This window comes from Camarhynchus parvulus, chromosome 1A (genome assembly GCF_901933205.1).
Source record: "Camarhynchus parvulus chromosome 1A, STF_HiC, whole genome shotgun sequence".
NCBI lineage: Eukaryota > Metazoa > Chordata > Aves > Passeriformes > Thraupidae > Camarhynchus > Camarhynchus parvulus.
In genome coordinates, this window is record NC_044586.1 from 6806253 (window position 1) to 6832956 (window position 26704).

Genomic DNA, 26704 nt, shown 5'->3' on the forward strand with positions numbered 1-26704 from the left:
GATTTTAAAAAGTTGCTTATTGCTACTTCTGCTTTTGATAATAGAGTGAAATCCCAAAGATCCTTTTACTTGGCAGGATTATCTGAACTGGTTTCTGCCTGTGTATCAGTCCCTAAGCTGTGTCTTTGTGTGGAATGCTAGGAGAAAATGCAATTTGCTTCACCAAGAAAGGAAAACCTGCAGCACTGGGCTTTATTGCAAGGTGCTGACAGGTGCTTGCTTTGGCTATGGATGCTTTTTGTATGGGTGCCCTGTCCTGTGTGTGTAAATCAGGGAGGGAAAAACTGACTTGCTTGTGTTTGGTTGGGTGTTTTTAACTGGCAGATGCAACACCACTTCTTAAAATCATATTAAATATATTGTGTTTTTTCTCTCTTCCTCATTTCTGCAGATCTGTCAGTGGAAGAATGCTGCGACAAGGGTGTTGAATGGGCAATCACAAACAGAATATGTGCTTCTCTGCCATTAATATCCGAGTCTAGAGAATGCAGGTACACACATATTATATATTAAAACATAGTTACATATTATGTATTAAAACACAGTTTAATGTGAAACCATGGGAATGGCAGATATTAAAGCTAACTTACAAGAGGAAGCACCCAATTCTTATATCCCAGCTTTTCAACTCCATACATAGCCTTGGGGAGTTCTTCCTGAGTACCTACTTTTCATCCAATCAAGTCCTTTTAATTTTTGGTGTCAGTCTCGTTAGATTCACCCACCCTGACCTATGTGGCATGTGCTATCTCTTACTCAGAGGTTTTCCCCCTGTGCTCTGCTCACAGGGCTTGGCCTCTGCTTTGCCTGAGGACATCTCAGCATGGCTGCACTGATGTCTCCAAGCTGGTTGTAAATCTGGCCACCTTTCTGGGCAAATGTGTCAGACCCTGCACATGACTAATCTCTGATTTTAATAAGTACATATATGAGGCAGCCTTCTGCAGTGCTCCCCAGGATTGTAATTGTCCTGCCATCCTTAGCTGACTTAAGCTTTAGGTTCCCCCACAGAGGGATTCAAGGAGATTCCTACTTAGTTCAGCTCAGGAAAGGAGCCTACAAGAAATATAGATAAAGACTGTTTAAAAGGGCTTCATACTGAAAAAGAGCAGGTTTAAATTAGGAAGAAATTCTTCCCTGTGAAGGTGGTGAGGCTCTGGCATAGGTTTCCCAGAGAAGCTGTGGCTGCCCCATCCCTGGAAGCGCCCAAGGCCAGGTTGGACAGGGCTTGGAGCAGCCTGGGATAGTGGAAGGTGTCCCAGCCCATGGCAGGATAGGTGGATGAGATGAGATTTGAGGTTCCCTCCAACTCAAACCATTATTCGTTTTTATGATTCTATGAAATGTATTTGGCTATAGAATATAGAAACCCTCAGTTAATAAACAGATTTCTTAATTCTGCTGAGAATTTATAGGATATTTCTGTCTGGTAATCTACTAAATGAAATAATGAAAGCAAATATTTAATTAAGATTTTGATTCTACTACATCTCATGTTATTATGGCATTTGTATTTTTTATGTCAATGATAGTTTGCATTATTTTGCTGTTACATGCACTTACATTTAATTAGAGGGGCAAACAACTGGTGGTTTGAGAGGCAGCTCCACAGAGACATTTGTATTTAAAACACTTTGGTTTGGTCCCCTCCTACTCAAATGGATTGCAGTTTGATTTAGCCTTGGTAATTATAGAAGGGTTGAGTTGATCTTTAATACAGAAAGAATGTGTCTTCCAGGGAAGTTGATCTGTGTTTTCTGAATTTTGCATTTATACTGGCATCAAAAGCAGCCTCTTCCACAGAAGAATTGACAGATAGGAAATAAATGCCAATTTAGGAAATAGTTGAGGAGTCATAAGAATTACAGACAAAACAGAAGCAGGAAAAACAGGAAACCAAGTTTATTGAACAATCTAGGTCTGAGTATCTTGATGATATAATAATAATTTGAATAATATGAGTTGAGATTCTGCTGCAAATAATTTATTCTTCAAAATATTTTAATTTTAGAGACTCACTTGAACTTCATAGGAACTGGAGAAAAAACTCACTAATGACCTAGCTTTTGTGCATAACTGAGATGTAGTTAAGAAAATTATACTAGTAAAATAAAGGCAGATATTCTGTGAGAGCTATGAGCACTTCTCGTTTTGAATCATCTGTTTAGAATAGGAATAACAGTGGTATTTCAGATTCAGTCCCTCCCTCAAAGGAAGCCCACTGCTAGAGTCTCTTGTGTGAGGAACCAACTGCTTCATTGAGTTGGAATTGCATCCCCTTGGCCATTTCCCAACCATTTAAAATACATCCATAGTAATCATAGAACCATGGAATGGTTTGGGTTGGAAGGGACGTTAGAGACCATCCAGTTGCACCCCTTCCATGGCAGTGGCACCTTCCACCATCCCAGGTTGCTCCAAGCCCCATTCAGCCTGGCCTTGGGCACTTCCAGGGATGGGGCAGCCACAGCTTCTCTGGGCACCCTGTGCCAGGGCCTCACCACCCTCACAGCAGAGAATTTTTTCAAAATACCCAATCTAAACCTACTCTCTGTCAGTTTGCAACCATTCCCCTTTGTCCTGTCATTCCAGGCCCTTGTCTCTCTCCATCTTTCTTCCAGGCTCCCTTTAGGTACTGGAAGGGGCAATTATGTCACCCCAGAGCTGTCTCTTTTCCAACCTGGCCTTGGGCACTGCCAAGGGTGGGGCAGCCACGCCCCGCCCGGGCCCCCCCTCCACCCTCCCCCCTCCTTTTTGTCTTTTCCCCCCTTTCCCTTTTTCCTTTCATTCCAGCCTTTCTCTCTCCTCTTTCTTCCTTTGGGGGGGGGCCTTTTTTTTTTTTTGTTGGGAGGAGGGGGGGGTTGCACCCTGTGCCAGGGCCTCACCACCCTCAAGGGGAAAATGTCTTCCACAGAAAGAATTGTTTTCCAACCGTGTCATTCTCATATCTGCCGTGTCACAAGGTGACAGCTCTGGGCTCCAGCACATTTGTAGTGCGCTCTCCCAAAGTGGTTCCTGAGGGAGCCAGCTGTGTCAGTGTCACTCACTGAGTGTGCTGTGGCTCACACTACAGCCATACTCACTTTTTTTGTCCTACACAAGGTGAGCCAGGCCCTGTGTGAAGTTCACAAGTTCCAAAGATCCCCCTGGTTGCTCTTACTCCAGCTTTCAGCTGAAACAAGGCTCTGGGCCCAATGTCTGCAATCTCTTACTGTGGTTTCTTGCCCCACACATGATTTTATCTCACTGCATTATCTCTCTGGACAATGTCAGTGTTTATCTCTGTGTCTCTGTGACTCAGTTAATACAAGTGTAGAATTTTAATGAGTAATATCTCTGGCTGTCATCACAGTGGGTCTTTTCCCATTCATTCATTTTCCTGTGGTGTGGTTAAAATCAAGGCAGCTGGAAAGAGCTGCCAGTTAATTTTGGAACTCAACCTGTCCAATAAGTCTTCTTCCTTTCTAAGTGAAGAGTTTTCCCTGCACAGAGCTCTTAGCAAGTGAACTTAATTCCCTTGCCAGAAACAGTCTGTCTCCATATGGTATTGGCATGCCTTTAACAATGTGTAGCCTTTCTGGAATTACACCAGGAATAGCATTATTTACTAGTGTTGCAAGAATGCACACTGAACAATCCAAGGCTGGAAGACCTAGCTTGTCTTTGCAAAATCATTCTTTTTAATTTTGATATTTTGTCCAAGACCTTCCACTGTACTCATGAATAGCACTGACATAGCTTGAAGGAAGTAGAATGAGAGAGACAGAGGGTAATAAATGTAGATTGACAAAACATTGTTGTCAGAAAAAAAGTTAAATTTTAATGCTTTTATGAAAAGAAGAGAAATTAAAAATAGACTATTATAAAATCTGTGCTGGTTTAGGACTGCATCCTCTACACAGGAGAATAATGTGAAAATATTGTGGATGTAAGTGGGTGTGTAGATTTTAATTTGGAAATTAACTCCATGAAAATCAGCCACATTGGTTAAGTTTTAACAGAAAGTAGAAGTGAGAATATAAAACATGATTTCTTAACTTGATTTATATATAAACATAATTTATGTATAGGGATTTTTTCAATGTCTTGGTGATTTTTGTTCACCAGTGAGCCATGAATAAAACTCATCCTCCAGAAATGCATGATTTTACCTGAAACATCCTGGATGAATATCAGTTATGAGGTCTCCTCATGCTTCTAAATATTCAATATTTAGTGTTATACAATATCTGCCATATTGTGAATACCTGTTTATTTTCAGAAAAATTCTATTGTTCTCTTTTAACTGAAAGTCAGAATAAGGCAGATAAAGAAAAAACCAGCTTTTGCCTTTTTAAAGTATTACTCCTAATAAAAAAAAAACTAACAAAAAAGGAAATAAAAACAAAAAAACACCCCAGACTCATAGAAAGGTGCTACTTTATTTTTAGAGACCAATATTGTAATGGTCCATTATTGTTAATGGTACACCTGAAGGTATAACACCAAGAGACAAATCTGAATATTCTGTTGGCTCCTTCCCCTTGCTGGGGAGCAGAAAGGAAGCAGATATGAGCTGAGGTTGTCATCCAGGGAGACACCTGTGCCTTAGGGAAGACTGGGAGAGACCCTGCTCATCCCAAGCTCCTTGGAGCCTGCCTGGCTGGTTTGGTGATTCCCTGGCAAACAGCAGCACCTGGGCTGGTGTGCAGAGGGAAAAGAATGACCAGCACTGTGCAGGTATTTCCAGAATTTTCCTCTGCCATCTTTCAAGGATTTCTGCCTCTGCTACTGCCACTGTAGAGTTTAGAGTCTCCAGCAATATTTGCTACCAGTGCAACTGGGCTGTAGGATTTGGGCAATGAAGTGTGATTTTATTGTTGTTATTCTCAGAATGAACAAATGGTATTTTAGTCTAGTATCCAACTGATGTTTAATTCCTTATTACAGTAGGGGTGGACCACATGACTTATGAATACAGCTGTGGGAAACATTTTAACAAACTTTCTTGTTTTGGTTGAAATTGCCTGTTTTTCAGAGATTTCAAAGAGTTGGCTGGTGTTTGAAAAAAACAAAGCCACACCAGGAATCAAACAGACCTACTGAAAGACTGCTGTTGTTTGTTTATTTGTTTGCTTTGTCTGTGGCTGACATATCTAGCTCCTCAAGAGAATCTGAAGGGGTAAAGAGGCTGGAAAGTCTCTGCTCCCACACTCTTGGGCTTGGAGTTCAGTTTTTAGAGGCTTCCAAAGCCCTGAAAGTCAGACCACCCCAGAGCTGGGCAGGGAATGGAAATTCTGCTTCAGAGGGAATTTCAGCAACAAAAAAAGTTACATATTCTTCCAAACTGGAACTAAATCAGATATCAAAAACTTCAAATATCCTGCCAAATGAAGTTACTGTCCTGGTCTTAACTTCTTGCTATGATTTTAGAGTCCATTTTTGAATAATTTGTTCATGAATTTATCCTGGCTTTTAGTTCCTGTGCATTGAAATATCATGGTTGTTTTTGTCCAAGTGGGAGCTGCACAGTCAGACCATTACTAATGATGGAACTGTATAATTCTGGAGTGGTTTGGGTTGTAAGTGATCCATGTGCGATCTAATAAATAGGAATTGGAATCTTCAGGAATGTATCTGGACAAGCTGGCCTCACCCACATGCACAGAGATCTGTGATCTGAGCCCAGTACCCACATGTTCCCTGCTTTTAGTTGCCTGGCCTTAGAGCTGAGAGAGTCCCTGATACCACCTGGGAGCTGAAAGGCCATTCCATGCTCTTGGAGAGCAGGAAAGCTCCTCCAGAAGGGATGCATGGTAAACCATTTATCTCAGGTGATGGTGGGAGAAGCCTGTGATTCAGTAGTTCCACTAACCCACTCCTCTTTCTGATATTATCAAAATTTCCAGCAGTGGAATAGGGGATTTTCAGGAGTACAGGGTATTTTTTCCTCTGTTTCCCAGTGTCTGTAACAGAGAGAAGTGGTGGAAGAGCTTTATCCACAAAACTGCCCAGCAAAGCAGAGTTACATATAAAGGCAGAGTAGGGAGAGGAGAAAGCTCTTCCCTGGCCTTTGTATTCATGTGACAGCAGCAACCAGACCAGAGGAGTTTAAGCCCTCCTCATGCAGATTTTTTCCCCTGCAGGAACAAGTTTCCAGTTTTTTCACTGACATTAAGATAAAATAGTATGATTTAAGGAGCAGTGTAACAAAACTAACTTTCCTGCACAGTTTTTATCCTGTCTCCTCTCCACACCTCCCTGCCCTGTAATACCTTTCTTTCCCTTGTCTTTTTTTTTCCTCTTGCTTGCAATACACTCCGCTGTTTCTCAGTGTGACTTCCCTTGGTTTCTTCATTTCTCTCCATGATCTCCAGGTGTCCCACAGAACAATGCTCTGATCTTCCTTGCACATGCCATACCTGTTGATTTGGGGCAGCTGAATAGACTGGGATTGCAGGCTTTCACAAGATCCAGGGCCTGGCTTCTTGTCATTTTCATATTTTCTAAAAAATCCCTTTGCCCAGGATTTTTCTCCTGGGAAGCTGAGAAGCCTCAGAGAAAAAGGAAAACAATAATTATCCGATTTGCTTCTCCTGTGTTTTGTTCCTTTTGAATATGTTTGGAGATTGTTTATCCAACAGGTGATTGTTTCATTGGATTTTGGTGTGAGTTGTTTTCAGTCATTGGCCAATCAGTGCCAAGCTGTGTCAGGACTATGGAAAGAGTCACGAGTTTTTCATTATTATCTTTTTAGCCTTCTGTAAGTATCCTTCCTGTATTCTTTAGTATAGTATAGTATTCTTTAATATAATATAGTATCATAAAATAATAAATTATCCTTCTGAGAACACGAAGTCAGATTCATCATTCCTTCCTGCCACAGGGCACGCCACAAATACAATAACTTCTCCTTTCCATCAGTCTTCTTAGTCCCCACCTGTCACAAAACATGCCAGAATGCAGCTCTGAGTTCCTTGAGCCCTGAGGCAGGTGTGGTTGAAGTTTAAAAAAGTTTCTAGGACAGACTGCAAGGTAGATCAGCAATGGAACTGTATTATTAACCATGTTGCACGGACAATCTGCCTCCTCCCAGAGAATATGTTTGTGTTGTAACATTGCTCCCACAGAAATCCCTTTCCACACAACTAGTACTAATTGTCAAGTGTTGCATCATGTGTTCCTGCCCCATATGTGACATTGTTCTCCCTTTCTTCCCTGCTGCTGCAGCATGACCCAGGTGCAGTGCTGCCGCAGCCAGCTGGAGAAGCAGTCCTGCTCCGATGGAGTCGAATTTGCCAACGCGCGTGAGGAGTGTGACTCTCATATTGCCAAAAATTCCACCTGTGAGGCTGAATACTTCAAGGTGAGGCATCAGAGATCTCAGGCTTTGTGTGATTGAAATGGCTCCCAAGGTATTAAAGAGTCTTTTTTCCCTTTGCGACTGTCAAAGACGTCGAGATTTGTCAGTTCTGCTTTTTAAGGTTGTTTATTTTTTCTTATCCATTATATTCCTTCTCTAACCTGCTGAGATCTGTCTGGCAGGTCGGTTTGTGGTACACTGACTGCCCTTGGGGCGGTGTTAACTTTTTATGCTAAGGACTACGTGTACTTTATTTACAATAATTTTCCAATACCTATCACTTATGTTAGAGTCTGTCTCTACCCTAAACCAATCCAAAAGTGCCACCATCACAGCAGAAGATGGAGGACAAGAAGAAGAAAGAGAAAGACATACAGGACACACCCAGATTCTAAAACCCCAAAATTCTACTTTTTCACCCTGTGACAAATTAACTATCATTCTACTCAAACTCTTGGGGCTTCTAGCTCTTCACACAAAGTTGGTAATTGTTTCCATGGGTTAAAATCGAAGGCACAGGTGTTTTTGACTCCGTGCCAGGGTCTCGAGTCACCCAGGGCTGTCAGAGGAATGTCCTGGGTTCTGACACAGAGATACTCCTGTTTGTCTCTAAGAAGTGGAATTGAGGTTGTTTAGGGCTGGCCCTGAAGGTTATTTGACTCAGTTTGTTGCACGTGAATGGTTTTCTCCTGCCTGCACCTCATGTCTCTGTTAAAGTTGTTTGCATTGTCCTTCTCTTTGAGAAGTTTAGCTCTTCAAGAGTTCTGGAAAATTCCTGAGTTATTTGTGGGTTTTTGGTTAGCGTCTAATGGATTTCAGCAAGGGAGAGACCTCTTGTGGACAGATACCAAAAGCAGTGTTACTACAGGAATCACACCAAAACTGACGACTTAAATCCGAACATAAATAAGAAGAAATATTGTAAAACTGTTGTAAACTTTGCATAATCAAAAGACCTTATTAATCTACGGAACTTCAGGTGCTTCCTAATCACACAAAAAATTATATCTTCAAATTTCTCACATGTAACTTTACTCCTTTGTTCCTTTCTGTGAGAGGACAGTCAAGGGATCATAGGAATTCAGGTAGGACGCAGCTGTCCACTGTCTATTCAAACATGGGGAGCAAGGTATGGCTTTGAAGCTCCATTGGATTTTGCTAATACCAGAGGGGAAAAAGTTTGATATTATTATTGGGGTGCAGGCAATTTTCTTCAAGCAAAATAGAGTCCAGAAGACAAAACAAAAAAACCCTTAAATCTGCTTTCATGTGACCGTAGCAATTGTGAGACATCAGTTCCAGCGAAGCAAACACTTTTGCTGCTTTCTGACAGCAAGTCAGAAGACTGAATAAATCAGCACCATTTTCTCAATTTGAAATAAAGGAAACCTCCGCAGGATTAACTTCTCCTGTCCTTGCTTCTGTGCTGTTCTTGAAGAGTTTGTAGAAAATTTTCCATCAGTGCCAAGGTGAGATAACTACTGGCATCATTGTCAAAGCTCACTTTGCTTTGACTTTGTTAATATTTTCATTTTCTCTTTAACAGACATGTTGTTACTGTTGTTTGCTGGGGAAGGCTGCCCAAGTTCAAGGACAGAGCTGTGAGCCCAACCCGAAGATGGGACATCAGTGTGGCATTGTCTTCAGGACTTGCTGTGGGAAAGGCCAAGAAGGCATTGATCTGTCCATCAGTGATTATCCTCCCAAAAAAGAACCAGGTATTTTATTGCAAACCTAAAAGAGTGAGACACAAAGTGATACAGGGTACAAGGAGTGTTTTCACTTCAAATTATTTCTTTTGGAGTTCCTCTAATTTGACGTCTCATCTAATGATGTAATTTAATGATGCATGTTTTGGAGCTCATTTTTTTGGCTAGTGATAGCTGAAAGGCTGTTGCTGAAAATGAGAGGCAGAAAGAGGTCACTTCGTTTCTGGCGTCAGAACTTAAATGCACAAGAGTTTATTTTGGCAACTAATGATCTTACCTTGGAAGCTGAATATAAGCTATTAATTTTAATGGCATTTTGCCCACTGAAAAATGTTTAATTAAAATGAAATGAATTAGAATTATGTTGAAAAGCTAGAGGGTCTTTGCCAGCTCAGCAGAATGCAAATGTTGCCATTATGTGAGAGGCAAATGCCCACAAACCAGGGGTATTTGAAATGCCAGGACTGCCTGGGACAACTAGGTTCTCCAGGAAGTGTGGAAAGTGTTTCTTTTATTACCAAAAAAGAAGGGTACCTAGATGCTCCTGACACCCTTTTCCAAACCTAGTCCACAGAGCTGAAGGGGATGAATGGGTACAAATTGACCCTCATAGACTTTCATTTGTTGGGGGTTTTTTTCCCCTTTTTCTCTTAGACAGACCTGAATCTTCAGACAAGTCATGCCGTTTGGTGTTGCCTCCCTCATGGGCTGCTGAGCATTGGAAACACCATCTGGCTGGCAGGTCACAAGCCACAGATTTTGGGGGACGTATCCCAGTCAATCATTTAAACACAAGCCCCATCACAAAAGACTGCACTGGTCTGTTTGAGCCAGAGTTGTTCCAGGTCTATCCAGCCTGGCTTGTCTCAGTGTCCCCCTTATGAGGTAACATCTGGAAAACCCCTTTTGGGCAGTTTCTCTGTGTGTTCTGTTGTCTCAGGAGGGGAATTGCCCCTGCCCATTATCACTGGCTGAGGTGACTGAACTTGTAGATCCCTTGTACTCAGACATCTCTGCTAATGACAAAAATTTGCATACTCAATGTACCTGTATGGTATGAGAAATTTGCCATTATGGGAACTGTGAGCATGGCAGAGTATTTCCCTGCTTGCCTTTGTGGGCAAGTGACACACACAGCAATCATTGTTATGGTTATTGTGGCACACATAAGAGCCACTATGGGCTTTGCAAAGCTGGGGCAGGACAATGTTCTCATCATTCAGCTAAGAACAAACATCAATAAAAAATGCTTGTAGAAAGGCAGAGAAAACAACACAGATAGACACTTTGGTTTATTGTGAAGGGGAGATGAGGCTCCATTTTGCAAAGCAGATTTTTGGACTAGAACCTTGTGTTTGTTGTGCCATAGCAGTGCATGAAGGGGATTCTGCTGCAGGGGTAAGACAAGCTGGCTCTCCAGGTCACATAAAGTGTTGTCCACAGGTCAGACCTGATGGTCTTGGAGGTCTTTTCTAACATAATTAATTTTTTGATCTCTGGTGTTGCGTCCCCAGAGGCCTGTACCAAATCCAACCAGACCTGAGCAAACTGATTCCATCAGCTGTGCATAACTGAAATGTGCCCCTATGGCCTGAGGATTCAGTTAACCAACCCAGCCTCCTGCCATTGCACAAACACTGCTTTCACATCCTCTATGTGACCTCACATCTCTTGCTTGTAAGTGACTGCAGGTGGAAGGGCTCATGCACAGTCACTGAAACAAGCCTAAGTTTCCTATTCAATAAGCAGAGTATTTTGGGATTGTGTTTTTGCACACTGCCAATCTACCTTTGCCCCTGTGTTCAAAGCTGTGGGATTGGAGAAAGTCCATTAGCTGGTTCTTTGGGGATGCAGTGAGTTCAGGGGTGTCTTCGGCCCTTGTATGTCCTCATGTGGAGAGAATGGACTCTTGGAAATATGTCCATGTGGCAGGAGTAACACAGATCAAAACTCTTTGATAAGTATATTAAGTACATATAAGTATATATATATATAGGTGTTTTTTTTTTTTTAAGAATGCCGTAAGTATGTGCCCAAAAACTTAGGTGTGGAATTCTTTTTAAAATGAAGTGTAAATAAATAACTGAGGTTAATCTGATTCTCATTAAATCTCTGAGTACCCCAAGCTACTATAGAGTCAGTGGAAGCCAAGCATGCCTCTGCAACGTGCCTTATGGAAATGAGGTTAAGCTCTGGTTAAAAGCCTGACATTAAGAACCTGTGTTTGAAAATATCAGTCTGTAGGTAATCTGTGATCACATGTCACTTTCATATTGAATCAGTCAGATGGAAAATGCCTCATGGCCAGGAGCATTTGAATGTCAAATTTAAGTAAGAAATAGCTGTAAAATATGTAAATAATGCTTTTTAATTTTGTTCTGGTTTGTCCAAACCCCTGGTGTGAGTTCCATCCCAAGCACACAGTGTTTTACCTTGAGAAGAAAAGTGCTTTCTCCTCTAATGCCTATCTCTCCTCTTTTTAGTTGAAATTTCAAAGGAGGAACTGGACCAAGAAGATCCTTATCTGCATGATGGCTGCAGAGGTGAGTCCTGCTAGCCAGCTCTTTTGTGATTGCTTTCAATAAAGTGAAGGCAAATTAGATCCAGCCAAAGCCCTTTGCCTAGGATAGTTATGGGTAAAAAAAAAACATAAGGAAGAGACTTTCCAAGGAGTAATGGGCCATTATGTGATGCCTAAATAGTGCCCAAATACAAGGGAGGCATTGTTTCTCACAGTGGAGTCCATCTTACCCAGCTGAAGCTGAGACAATACATTTAACTTCTACTTAACTTCTAAAGTGAGGTAATACCTCAGAAGTGTCACCCTTGAACCTGTGGAGTACTTTGGATTCTTCAGAATGTGGTGATCCTGTATTAAATATGTGCATCTTTTATTCTTCTCTTGGTGTTTGAATATCAGGGTGTTTGAATATGCAATTAAACTTGTTAATATTTGAGATGCATAACTTGAAAAAAGGAAGACAAAAGTGGCTATTGTTCTGATCAGTCATGCTGCTCTGCCTCCTTGGAAATGTGCATTTGGAATATTGTTCTGCTAAGTATTCTGATTTATTGCTTGTCACGTATGATTTACGTGTCTATAAACCTAAACCAGCAGTGATTCATTGTTTTCTGCCAGCATTTCAGAGCTCAGAAATGTATTTAGGATTAAATCAATTTAATAGGCTTATATTCCAGTTGAAAAATTATTTACTGTGCTCTACGTTCTACAGCTGTTACACTCTGGAAAGAGTGGGAATATCTACCAGGTCATTAGTGAACCAGAGTCAACAGTGCCTCTTCTCCTTGTCTCCAGTTGCTAATTAGAGGAGATGACATAGAAATATGTGTTACATATTTTCCTAGCATTATTTCTCCATGTAATCAGTTGTTGTATTTCTCAGTTAATCAGCTGCCTGCAGGAGATGGATTGCTGTTGCTAATTGCCAGTTGGTGGTTCTGTCTACAGTGTGTTTTCTGATAAACTTGGCATGCCAAAAGTACTTGTAATTTCCTGAACTTTAACAGGGCAAACTTAAATTTCCTAGGAAATGGAACTTTCAGCAATTTGTTTTGGAGCACCTTCATGTAACATGGGGAAATTAATTCTCTTCTTCTAACACTCCCACTACAGCTTCTACTGTGTCAGGATGGAGCTCACAGCATTAGCAGAGATTCAGAGAGCAGAGGCTGTTGATCTCAACTGCAAAACTATGGTTCCACCTAATTTTCAGTGATGCATTAATGGCCCTGTCCTCATTAGAAATTGTTGTATTTTAAAAATTATTTATAATGTATTATAGCTGCAATTGCTCACATGTATTGTGCCTATCTCACACCTTTTGTTTAATGCCTATCCAGCCATTCTAAAAACCAGGACATGGGTTCTGTTTGTACTAAGAATATCTGCAGCCTTACAACAAATAGTTGTTATTGGACGTATATAACCTTTTCTCTAATTTTAGAATATGAAACATTTTTAATATTAATTTCTCTTTTAACAAGGTCAGAAAAGGTTTTCTTAATGATGAGCCAAAAATTTGTGTAAATTCTCTGTAGTATTCTCTTTTTGTTTGTCACAATAACCCTTCTTTTATTAATTTTTAGATCTTTCAGTGCTTAGCCCTTTCTTTTGTATATGTGTATTAACTTATTTTCTAAATAAATCAAGTATCCTGTAAATTAATGGTTTGTTTCAGTTCCTGTGAAGAGCCTCTTAATTACATGAGGCCTTTTAACATATTCATTAGGTGGTGGTCCCTGCTCCCAGCAGTGCAGAGACACAGGATCCAGTTATGTCTGCTCCTGCTTTGTTGGCTATCAGCTTCAACCAGATGGTATCACCTGTGAAGGTAAAAGAAATAAAGCCATTGTTTCGATTATAAACATTCTTGTTTTAAAAGAGCAAGAATAGATAGGAAAATACCCAGTGAGAAGAGAGCAGAATATGCTTATGTCAGCTGGGGAAAGAGATGAAGTCATAAAAAGTTTATTTGAATGGAGTGTTGAAATGAGAATTGTGGGGATATGAAGTTAAAGGAGGGTCAATGGAAAAGGTGGAGAATTTAGAATGGAGAAGAAGCAGAGTTTGAATTTGTTGTTGTGAATAAAACCAAAACAGAATCCCTATTCTGTCTTGTAAAAGTGGATTGTTATTGGTAAGGCAGACAAAAATAGAGTAGGATTCTTTAGCTTGTTAAGGGCACAACTGACAGAAAGGATTAATGTTCTGGACTCCATGAGTGGCATGGTAACTGTCAAGGAAGGTTTGTTATCTTCTCCCAGAAGAAGAACTGGTTTTCCTTCCCCCCAGAGGGTGTCGGGCACTGCCCAGGCTCCCCAGGGAATGGTCACGGCCCCAAGGCTGCCAGAGCTCCGGGAGCGTTTGGACAGCGCTCTCAGGGATGCACAGGGTGGGATTGTCGGGGTGTCTGTGCAGGGCCAGGAGCTGGACTCAATGATCCCTGTGGGTGCCTTCCAAGTCAGCATATTCTGATCTGTGGGATCAAATGAAATGGGTTGGGGTAGAGGTTGCATTTGACTTCAGGCATGTGCAATGTAACATTTGTCCTAAGCCAGTGAGCCCAGGCTCCTGGTTGCTGAGGGATTTGAGCCCTTCCAGGGCACAGCTCACCTTGCCCACCCTCCATAGCTATTCAAGGATGGCAAGTGTTCCAGATGAAGAGTGCCTTTTTCTGTCAGTGACTGGAAATGTAATCTTAAGTATCTCAGATACAAACTTCAGAATATAAAATAAATACTGATGATTGGTCAGATTAACACTAACGTAGTTGGACGTGTGAAAAGGAAGAGCTTTTACGTTTAATACACATGGATGTCAGATTTTCTTATGCATTCAAAGTTAAAATGAAAAAGAAATTCACAAAGGAAATGTCTATCAGTAGCTGTGCAGTAGGAAGTCACAGCTTGGCTCAGAGAGTCCCTCAACCGTATGTTGGTGGGATGCAGAGCAAGGTGAGGATTTCTGAAAGTTTGCCTCATTCATATAGTCACTGTAATCTGACCATGAAATCACTGAGGTTGGAAAAGACCCTAAAGATCATTGAGTCCAACATAAACCAAACACTGCCACCAGCAGACCATGTATACACATCCTAGCTGTAACAACTTTAGACATATCCAGAGACATCACTGACTACTAGACTCAGTCAGATGATGTTGAGTCTCTTCTCTCACTCAGTTAACTTCCTCTTCTTAAATACAGTGTGTCAGCTAGTCCTGGTACCAACAGGGTCCCAATGTCTTTGCTGGCTGATGCCCTGGTGACAGCTGTGTAGCAGGATGTGGATGCGAGGCCAGATCCCCACCTTTGAGTTCAGATGCTCAGAGGAATGCCTGGTTGGAGGTGTGCCCACAGCGAGCCTTCAATCTGCTCTCTTCCCAGGGACACCATGCTTCTTATTTACTCTCTCTTGTTTACTTTTAAATAATTCTGCCTGTTGTAGATATTAACGAATGTATCACTGGGACCCACAACTGTGGGATTGGACAGACCTGTGTCAATACATTGGGATCCTTCCGCTGCCAGCGGGACACAAGCTGCGGCACTGGCTACGAGCTGACAGATGACAGTCGTTGCAAAGGTATGTCCTGTGCACAGAAACCAGCATCTTCCAGGCTTAAGTTAAACACTAAGCACATCATCATGTCATGCTCTTTGGTTTTTGGTAAATACACACATAACTGAGGCACGCACACTTCAAGGACAGCAGTTTTCCCACCTGTCACCTCACAAAAAAACAGATTATGCAGTTGGGTGCTGCTGCAAAGATTTCCAGCAAAGATAATTGCATTTCACACTGGCAGTTTATATTACATGTTAGGAGCTAGTCTGGGGACTAAAACAGGTGATTACCAAGGCCCAGAACTCACACTATACACAATACCTTGGAGATTATTTCTGACTAGCTCCAGTCTGGTCTATGGGATTGATTGCTCATTTGTGAGTGTAGTGCCTAAGTCCTGCTCCTGGAGCATATCTGATGGTTTGGGTGCACCTGAATGAATCAAGTTTGCACAATCTGGAGTGTGAAACAGAGTGTGGCAAGTGGAGCAACCAGCTGATTCAGTTTGAAAATGTGAGGGTAGATGCATCTTTAGAAAAAGAAAGCAAGCTTTTATCCTTAGGAGGTTACAAAGGGATTAATTTCTTAATCACAGCATTCCTAGGGATTTAAAAATGTAAAGGGGTTAAAACCACTGTTCTTGAGTAGCTGTGTTTGAACACAAAGTTAACAGTTCTTCTTACTAAAAAAGTCACTTGCTTCAAGTTCCATCTAGCTTAAAGAATGCTCTTATTGGTATCCGTAACTTCACCTGGCGTGCTGCCTTTACAGAGATATAAATTAGCAGCAAACTCCAGTTGATGTGGAATTGGTTTTCACCATGTCTTTTCCCCCTAAGCTTAGACTGCTTTATAAATAAACTAATTTTATTCCACTGAGTAAATCACCTCAACCAAAATTTTAGGTAAGGTTTTACTGTAGGAACTGATCAGTGATGAATAATAAATAGATTGAATAAAAAAAGCTAATGAACATACTGCAATGCCAAACCTGCAGAACATCACACAGTGTTTTTGAAAGTATCATGGTGTAACTGTGATCCCTTTGAAGTAACTCTTCCATTGGTTTGAATGACATCAGATTTAGGCCAACAAATAGCTTACTGGCAAGTATTAACATATTTCTCTGTTGGAAAAAAAGGAGTACAGATAGTAAATTACACCTGCAATAATGTTAGAAAGTTCTTATCTGGGTACAATATGTTAATAATTTTAGTTATTAATGCTATGTTAATAGTGATAAAATAGTCATGTATGGTTTTTAAATTGATCTATGTGATGATTTTAATTTTGTCTTATGTTTTAAATGTAACGAAGAAACCCGTTTAATTCCTGCTAACAATTTTTTTTTGTGATGTACCAGATATTGACGAGTGTGAGACTGGTACTCATAACTGCCCCCCCGATTTTATCTGTCAGAATACTCCAGGATCTTTCCGCTGCCGCCCCAAGCTGCAGTGCATGAGTGGGTTTATACAAGATGCACTGGGCAACTGTATTGGTAAGGCTTGCTCTTGTCTTGGGGAATGCTCAAATGTTGCTGGGAGAAAAGTTGTACTTTCCCTGGATAGGTTCTGAACTGCTCAGGCTGTTCTTATGCTGTGCATGCATTGCTCTTTCCTTGATCCCACAGGTAAGAGTGATGGGTGAAAGCCATTTAAATAAAACATTTAAATTTTAGATCACTATTATTAATGAGATTGTGTTACCTGAGGTGGTTAGCTGCTTAAGTCTCTGGGTGTTTTATCTGAAACAAAATTTGTAAAAAAATTGTCATGTATTTTATCTAACTCTATACAAACGGTTTTAGCCACAGGTTTGTGAAGAAATCTGTAATTATGTCATCCTCTGGAACACCCTTTGATATTAGTCTGCTTGGTTTTACCGGCATGTAGGACTTTCCAGACCTGTCCCATATTATAGCCCATCTTATTGTGTGTGAGAAGATGGGACACTTATACTGTGGAGAGGAGTTTTACTTTAAAGACTGATGACAATCTTGTCAAGCCAATGCCTTGTTTCCAAGACTCCCCAAAACCAGAATTATAGCCTTCATATAAATGCATTAAAATTACTGGTTTCCAGCAGACTTTATATGGATTTGTCTAATATGACCTACAAATCTATCAGTTACTCCCTTGAGTATTATTTTCAAGTCTCAACTCAACTTTTAATTCCCCCATTGGCATAGCAAGCTTTGGACTTGTGGAACTGGCCGAGCAGCAGCTGCTGCCAAGTTGCATTCATTATCAGCCCCTTGTTCTCCTGTAGAGTTGAAATCTGACACTGGAAACAGACTGAAAACAAAACTGCAGCCTTTAAAACGAGGGGGGCAGTGCCTGTGCACAGCAAGCCCTTTGAAAGCACACACCTGCCACAGGTAGTGCCCGGTCCATGGCAGCTTTTGATTAACTTGCTGTCATGGACATCAGTAAAGCCACATCAATTTGCAGCAGCAATAGTTGTGGCCCATAAAATGCATTTGCTCAAAACATTTAGGCAGTTTCACAGCCTAACTTTCTGCACTGGGAATCAAATGCTGCTCTCTGTGGAGTTGAGGGGATTTTGTTGTTGGATTTGTGACTCTGATCATCATGTAGAAGCTAAGAGCTCCATCAGAACACACAGACTGAAGCAGAACTGGTTAAGCTGGTGAACTGAACTGTTGATCAGTATGTTTTGCTGGGACTTTTAAAGGCTTTGAAACAAATACCAGTTCTATACCAAATTTCCACTGCTTTTCAGTGGTATCTATGGCTTTTATACCTCCCCAGACTTCCCTCTGGAAGCGTTGTATCAGTGGAGCGAAAATGTCATGAATAGTTGTCTTCTCCCATAGGCAGAACTTTTCTCTGAAAAGTTCTCATTATGTAAAGTTCTCATTAGGTACATCTTACCTTAACTTGAGACCAGAAAGAGTTACACTGACTTGTGCTGTTGTAGATATCAACGAGTGCCTGAGCACCAACATGCCGTGCCCAGCTGGGCAGATCTGTATTAACACTGATGGCTCCTTCACCTGCCAGAGAATCTCACCCAGCTGTGGCCGAGGTTACCATCTCAATGAAGATGGAACAAGATGTGTAGGTGAGTGGCAGTTGGGAAGAAAAAGCAGTTCTAAGAAAATAACTCACATAAATAATTTATATTTACCAGTTTCTTGCACTTTGTGCAGGTTTCTGTCATTCCCACAGTCAATTCTTGATCCTGTTCTTTCCCTCATGGGGGTCCCAGCAAGTGAAGAATGACAAGCATCCACCCTCTGTCCTTCATGAAACCCTACATTTTGAGGAGTAATTATTATCAGCCCCCATAAATGGCACTGGCTGTGACTGCATCAATGGAACAATGCTGTGTGGTCCCAAATCTCCTTAGTACAGGGAAATAACACAAGGTCAACTTAACACCCCACAGAAGCCATTCAAGTGACTCTGAAGAATATAGATGCCTTTGGGTGGGTTTTGAATGAGGTGGTTTTTGCAAAGACAGCCATTTTTGTGTGTGTTTTCAATTTCTATGAGTGGCCTGCAAAGCACTACTGATGACTCTGGATCCCAAACATCTTAGACTAGATGAAAATGTGATCCACAAATATGACTATACATAATAAAACAATTTTGCACCTGAATTCCTCCAAAGATTGCCCGATTACTTCATTTTTTCATCCCAAATCTATCAGCATTAAGGACACCATAGAGCTAACCTGCTTTGTTACAAATAGTTTGGATTTGTGACTCTGATCTCGTAAAAGGTGAGAGCCGATAACGTCTTGTTTTCTGTTCGAAAACACTTTATAACCACCAGAGGACAAAAAAATATGTTAACATGTTCTTCTCTCAGCCTGCATAGTTACAAGTGTACTTAAAATCACTTTTTGTTGTAGATGTGGATGAGTGCTCATCCTCCAACCAGCCCTGTGGAGAGGGGCACATCTGTATCAATGCCCCAGGCAATTATCGCTGCGAGTGCAAAGCTGGCTACAGCTTTGATGTCATCAGTAGGACCTGCATTGGTAAGTTGCACCATCAACCTAAATACCTGCAGCCATAGCACTTACAAAATGATCCTCTGTAAAGAATGTTACTGCTCTGTGCATAGCCTCTGTCATCAGAGTGTAGAATTGACTGCTATATTATTTAGCTGGCTCTAAAACCATATTAAAGAACTGCTGGTACTTCAAAGGAAGCTGTATTAGTATTGTCAACATGTTATCTGCTATCCTGCTAAAAGGTAAGGTTATGAGAGTGTGTGTAATTGTTTTCTGTGATATTTTTATAAGCACCTACAGCAAAAGATTCCTTTGGAAGATCAAAGCAACTTTCTCCTGTATAGATCTAATCCAATTATACTCTGGCGTGCTTCTAAATGAGCATTTTGAGGACATCTTCTCTCTTTAGTATGAAATTTAAATCTGGAAAACAACAATCAAACTTTTATAATCACGTTCTTGTCCAGACTGGTGTTGCAGTGAGGCAGCCCATCCACAGAGCTCTCTGTGTGTTTGTCATTGCAGATATCAATGAATGCAGGCGCTACCCAGGCCGCCTCTGTGCTCACAAGTGTGAGAATACTCCTGGCTCCTACTACTGCACTTGTACCATGGGCTTCAAACTTTCAGCTGATGGCAGGTCCTGTGAAGGTATGGCTGTCAGTTACGGAGTGTGACAAACAGCTCTGTCTCCCTGATTTTTTAAGTTTTTCTAAGCCTTCTGATGTTTACATTCTTGTAACGAACTTTCACACACACTTTATGTAAATAACTTATTGTTTTGCATTCTTTTATGGAGGAGGAGAAACTTGATGGGCTGTTGGTTTGTCCAGTGTCATTGGAGAGGTGACACTGTCACCCTCCAATCCACTGTCACTTTTGGAAATCTATAAATGTTGGAGTCAGAAATTAAAAGTGCTCTTTTCACCTTGGAAGAGCTGTGTGTCTGCATCATGTTATTTTGTGTCCTATAGTGACACAGCTCATTGCTCTTTTAGCTGTTTTTTTATTTTTTTATTTTACTTTTACTTTTTTAGTTTATATTTTTTTATTTTATTTGCTGGTTTTTTTATTTTACCTTGCAAGACTGCACTGGAATGGCATGAGAAATCATCCCAGTGCAGTCTCTCTGATTACATGGATGCTGCTGTGCTTAGTCGAGGCCACTGTAGCCCACAGCTTGAATATATCAACCTTAGCCTGCATCATTTGGCAGGGCAGGATAACACAGCCTCAAGCTGCCCCAGGGAAGGTTCAGGCTGGATGAATCAGGAAGAATTTCTTCCCTGAAAAGGTGGTGAGACATTGGAATTCTCAGGAAGGTGGTGGAGTCCCCCTCCTGAAGGTGTCTGAGGAACACCTGGACATGGCACTCAGTCTGGGTGGCAAGGTGGGGCTTAGTCACAGGTTGGACTCAATGGTTTTGGAGGTATTTTCCAGCCTGAATGGATCTGTGATTCTGTGATGCAGCGGTGTATGAGTCTGCTTTTGCTGCACTTTGAAGGGTGATTTAACTCAATCAGGTTCAAAATCTTCAAAACCAGACTTGCTGATATCCAGACACAAAAATGTGTTGGCGTAAAGATTCCCTCCCAGTCTCACACCTTGAAGTACAGGAGGAAATTATAGCACAGTGCAAATTAACCTATACTGCCCGTTAAGGGTAACACACTGAGAGTCCCCTATTTCCAGGTTACTCAGTGACATGTGCCATCCTTTTTTAGTTAAAAACAATTACCTTCCAAAATTTTGTCTCATTCCAATACTAGGAGCGATGAACATTGCAAGAAATTTGGGGTTCAGGTGTATAACTCTGCCTTTCAGATTTGAATGAGTGTGAGAGCAACCCCTGTAGTCAAGAGTGTGCCAATGTGTACGGCTCCTACCAGTGCTATTGCCGCCGGGGGTTCCAGCTCAGCGACATCGATGGCATCTCCTGTGAAGGTGAGCCCTGTGGTGCTCCCTCCTTATTCTTGCTGTAACAAACATGAGCAATTCCATGGAATTTTTTTCATTTTAACATTTTAGTCTCTTCGGTATTTTCTTTATTTTCTAACTGTATTTAATGAAGGTGTCCCGCCCATGTCCTTTTCAAGAGGCATCTCTTTTGTATGTGTGCTGTCATTTTTGCTGTTCACACTGAATTGTAGCTTGGCACACTATTGTAATTTGACAGAAATTTGTCTTTTTCCTGAGAAACCACCAGAATTTCTAGCGTTCAGCAAGTGGAGATATGAGCATATTTATGTGTTACATATGTGATACATGATATCACTAGGTAATATTTTACATATCCTCTTTTTGTGGCTGGTTGTGAAATAATGTGTTCTCAAATACAAGGAGGATGAGGGTGTGACCTCATGGACAAGATCCTGAGCTTGGACTTAGGTCTCCAAGACTTACTAAACAGTGAGGCCTTGGGCAGAACACCTAATGTTGATTTCCTTTTGTAAAAACAAAGATAAAACTATTCCTCTCCTTCCCTTTTATAAATCACTACAATACATGTCACTGTAAAGTGCTTGCTCTTGTCCATTACTTTGTCTCTTGGGCTCTCATATAGCTTTTCATTTTCTTCAGAGTTCCATTTATTCCTGAAAGCCTTTGCTATTTAGATGTTGTTGGCTAGAGCCACACCTATCTGATGATCTTCTTCATTGCCCAGAAATTAGAATCATCAAATTGTATAATTGTGAAGCTCATAGCAGGAGCACTGTTCATGTGCACTGGGCTGAATGTCATGAACACATAGAAAATTAGTGGTGTTTTTTTTTTTTTTGCAGATATTGATGAATGTGCTCTGCCCACTGGAGGACATATCTGTTCCTTTAGATGTGTCAATATTCCTGGGAGCTTTCAATGTACTTGTCCCTCCACTGGGTACAGGCTGGCACCCAATGCACGCAACTGCCAAGGTGGGTTCAATAACTGCAGGGAGACCTCATGCATTGTGGAATTCTGACAAGTTATAGCAGTTTCCTTTGATATTATAGGTAATACAGTACATATCAGCTCGACATCTGAAGAAATCAGTCTTTTATAACAAATATACAGGAAATTTCAGTTACAAAGTAATTCAGCAGAGACTACTTTTAAAAAAATTAAATAATTATTTAAAAAATTCTTACAATGAAAATTCCAATGGTAAAATGCTATGAGTTATTATAGCCATTAAAAGGAAATATCCTGCTGTAAACATCAGCAAATATTTAGGTCTTGTCCACTTAGTGGCACTGCTGCTCTTCCTTTTCTTCTTCTTGCTGGTTGGTTGGGTCAGTGTTCTTCTTTTTGTTCTTCTTCCCTCTGCTTGCAATCCTGCAGTCATGTTTAATTGCACACCATGTTCTGCAGTACCTGATAGGATACTGGCTGCATCTTGAGTACTGTGTTCAGTTCTGGCCCCTCAGTTTAGGAAGGACATTGAGATGCTTGAGTGCATCCAGAGGGGGCAATGAGGCTGGAGAGGGGCTTGGAACACAAACCCTGTGAGGAATGGCTGAGGGAGCTGGGGGTGTTTAGCCTGGAGAAAGGAGACTCAGAGGTGACCTTATCACTCTCCACAGCTCCCTGAAGGGTAGTTGTAGTCAGGTGAAGTTGGTCTCTTTCTCCAGGCAGCAACTGACAGAATGAGAAGCCACAGTCTTAAATTGCATCAAGGTAAATACAGGTTGGATATTAAAAAAAGTTTTTCACAGAAAGAGAGATAAAGTTCTGGAATGGCCTGTCTGGGGAGGTGGTGGAGTCACCATCCCTGGATGTGTTTAAAAAAGTCTGGATGTGGCACTGGGTGCCAGGGTTTAGTTGAGATGTCAGGGCTGGGTTGGACTCAATGATCTTGAAGGTCTCTTCCAACCTAGTCATTCTGTGATTCTGTCATTGTCTGGCACCTGCAAGGAGAGGAAAAGCCTGTGTTTAACCCACACCCCTATTTCCCTTTGGCAGATATCGATGAGTGTGTTGCAGAAAGCCACAACTGCTCTTTCAACGAGACCTGCTTTAACATCCAGGGCGGCTTCCGCTGCCTGTCCTTGGAATGTCCCGAGAATTACCGCAAGTCAGGAGACACGTAAGTACCTTCTTTTGCAAGGTGGCACCATCTCCTCGCTGTCATGCCACTGCTGGCTGAGCACAGAGCAGTTTCTAGCAAATATGTACTTTGTTGGCAGGCCTACCCTATGTTTTGCACACTCAAGTCTGGTTTCTTTCTCGTGCTCCTCTTTCTAAGAAAAAAGATACTCCCTTAAAAAATGCCATGTGTCAGTAGTTTGCACCATAATGATCTCCAGAGCCATAGGCAGATACTCTCTGTCTGGTTCCCTTTCAAGGCAGCCTGATAGGAGGGCTCCACTAGGCTTTGAAATCCTTGGCTTTTATTTCAGAATCACACAGTCTTTCCTTACCTTCACACTTCAGCCAAAGGCTTCTTTTTAGCTGCCTCTCTGAATTCTCACCTGTACTGTTGCAAAGCATTGCAAGAATGTCTTATTTTTGGTACCACTTAATTGAATTCTAGAATATTAAGGGGTTAGAATGGACCTTAAAAATCATCTAGTCCCAACCTTCTCTGCCATGTACAGGTGAGACATGTCCCACTAGACCAGTTTGCTCAAGGCCATATCCAAACTGGCCTTGAGCACTGCCAGGGCTGGGGCGTCCACCTCATTGGCCAACCTGTTCCAGTGTCTTATCTTCCTCACAATAAAAAATTTCTTCCTAATATCTTACATAAATCTCCCCTCTTTCAATTTGCATCCAATTTTCACCTGTATTAAAAACCTGGGAATCCTAGGAAGGGTGGTATATTAGCTGCAGCTCACAATTGTGTCTCTAATCTGGCTCATTCTGGTGTAGAAAACAGGAGACAGCTCTGGGAGAAGGGGCAGCTGGCAGCTCTTTTATGCCCATCAAATAGTGCCAACAGAGAGGAGAAGTTGTTGCAAGCTCTCAGCTGTGCAGCTAGAGTTCATGGCTGGTGAAAGTGATGCTTTTCCGCCTGCTCTGTGGCTTTCTGGCCACCCTGTACTCCAGCAATTCCTCCAAAGGCTGCTTCATGGTCCCCCCATGTGCCCTATACTCAGGTAAGTGTGAGCTCCACCAGCCAGGGAGGAAAGCTGACAAATCACATTTGTTATCAGCCCACTGTTGCTTTTCCCAGTCAGTGTTGGTATGGGCACCATCTGTCAGACAGACCTGAGTACTCGGTGCCTCCTCTGAGGAACGAAGCCAGCACTGATCTCCATCTCAGGGATTTTGTGGGGATCAGTTAGTTTGCATTTAAGCTTTTGTCTTTGAAATGTCATACAAGTGGCACAGCAGATGTATTTGATCAGAATGCTGGAGAGGAAGTTCATGGTGTAAACCCAGCTATTTATAAAATATGCTTGTGTTCTGGGAAGGGTAGTAGGAATTAAATTTTAAATTAAATTTGTCACATCAGTGACCAAGCAGCGCCTCATGATGCAGATGTTCTCTTTATTTGCAATACTGTGGGTTCATTGGTATCCTAATTTTAAAAAAAGTGAAAAAAGTGCATTGTGCAATGGGCCACTAGGCAGAATTAGCAGATTTCTGCTCTTACAGACATTCCTGCATTGCAGAGTTCAGTTTATAAAATACACATCACACAGCTTCCATTTCATTTTCTCTCTTATCTGTATTTGACTTCATTGGCTACATGGCATCTTCTGGGAAAGCAGTAGAGTGTCTGAATGTTTTTCTGTGTCTAGGTTGTTGGCCTCTGTAATGGCTTTCTCTGCCTAACTCAGACCTACTCATAGGGTGAGATCCTTCTGATGTGCTCAGGCTATAATTAGGCTGAGTCAGACACAAATCCTGCAGCTGTTCAGTGAAATTCTAATTATTTTAATTCCTTTAGTCATTATCTTGTTGGATTTATTTGGTTTTCCCCTCTGAACAGCTACAGATAGTTACTAAATGTATTGCTGGAAAGATGTTTGCATAAAACAAAGAGAAGGTGAGCCCATTGTTGTCACTGGTGAAGAGCAGTGGGTTCCACAGGTGCTCTCATTCTCAGCTGGATATCAGTGTTACACCAGAGTGCAGGAATCAGGGTTTATGGGGGGATTACCTGGTGCTCACTGGGGAGCAGTTCATAAGACAGCTCTTTAGCACCCTTTTCACATCCCAACTACTTTACATCTCCTTGACTGAGTCAGTTTTGCATTTGTACCCCAGCAGGGCTGATAGCCAGCATATCTTTTTTACGTTCTTCATGATAACAACATTAAATTGCTTTTTCATTCAGGCTCTAAAATCAAAGCAGCTGGCTTCTTATCTCACCTAGTACAGATACAATTTTTTCTCTCCTTTTTATTCAAAACACATTCCAGTTTCACCAACTTGGCACATCATAAGAAAGACAACTTATTTTTCCATTCCCATCAAGCTGGCACCTCAGGAAATTTTTTCACCCCGTCCCCCATTATTTTCTTTGGAATAGCTATAATTTAATAGGCCTCAGTCCTGTAAATCCACATTTCCTTATTCTTATTTTTCCTTAAAATCCTTATGTACAGGCAACAGCACTCAGTGATCCAGAAGCTTCTTTACCCAGTACCTGTAAAGCAAAGGTTTTTGCCTGGTGGCTGTTGCAGTGGCAATTGCCATCAGGTGAAGTAGGAAAGGAGGAAACACTCTGTGTTATCTTCCTCAAAGACAACAAAATCCCTGGCTTGATCTAAATGGTAACAATTTTATAGAAGGCCTTATCTCTTTTACTTAAATTCTGCTTTTTGTTTTTCATTGATCAATCTATAGGCTTGGGATTTTCCCCGGGGTTAGATAAGATCTGCTGCTCCTCATAATACAACTTAACTTGCTGCACTGCCTTGCCAAACAGTTTTTGTTTTCAAATTGCATAACAATTAACTTCTCTTTATATGGCATTGAAGTCTAACATATGTAATATTTAAGCCAAGAAAAATAGTAGAAAAGATAAAGAAGCATTTATGGCAACATGTCAGATGTGTGCTGCATTGAGCCAAATGGGGAACTATTTCTATTTTCTAGACATGTCTGTGCATATTATTAAGGCTGCCTGGTGCTTATCATTATTAGGACATGTTTTTAACTCCTTAAAAGTTTGCCAAAATGTAACCAATGGCTGAAATTTTACATGCCAGGTGTCTGACTCAGGCTCAAGTTTTGGCAAATTTCACCCAGAGCAGTTCACCCATTTCCAAGAACAAGTGTAGAGAGGAACACACTGGTATGTGTGTTTTAAAGACATTTTGGTGATTTATTTTTTAAATTTATTTTAACAGTTTGCTGTCATGTTATGGAGCAGAAATCTGAAATTTGCTATGAAATTGCTTTTGCACCAAAATCCTCTGAAACCTTTAAAATTACAAACTTTGTAAAGCTTGTAAAATTGCATTCAGCCTTTTTTAAGAAATTAAGACCTTGATGGGTAAACCTAATCCACTCCTCTATGCCAAAATAGGCTCAGACATACCTGGAATCTTTCTGAGAGTTCTTTTTCTTCAAGTCCTTGAAGGATAAGGATTTCTTGGCAATCTGTATTTGTGTTTGGCTATCTCCCTCACTGTAATTTAATTCTT

The 26704-nt window shown here is 41.2% G+C and overlaps 1 protein-coding gene across 2 annotated transcripts in view; it reads left to right on the plus strand.

Annotated features, from left to right (window-relative positions):
- FBLN1 (fibulin 1) overlaps positions 1-26704 on the plus strand; it is a 63509-nt gene that overhangs the window by 12773 nt on the left and 24032 nt on the right. For both annotated transcript variants that reach the window (XM_030959797.1, XM_030959796.1), the window contains exons 2-14: positions 392-491; positions 7210-7345; positions 8889-9060; positions 11535-11594; positions 13302-13403; positions 15018-15155; positions 16500-16637; positions 18080-18223; positions 19020-19148; positions 19650-19775; positions 20949-21068; positions 21908-22039; positions 23067-23190. In XM_030959797.1, coding sequence (XP_030815657.1) covers positions 392-491; positions 7210-7345; positions 8889-9060; positions 11535-11594; positions 13302-13403; positions 15018-15155; positions 16500-16637; positions 18080-18223; positions 19020-19148; positions 19650-19775; positions 20949-21068; positions 21908-22039; positions 23067-23190 — 1621 coding nt within the window. The remainder of the gene's footprint in view (positions 1-391; positions 492-7209; positions 7346-8888; positions 9061-11534; positions 11595-13301; positions 13404-15017; positions 15156-16499; positions 16638-18079; positions 18224-19019; positions 19149-19649; positions 19776-20948; positions 21069-21907; positions 22040-23066; positions 23191-26704) is intronic.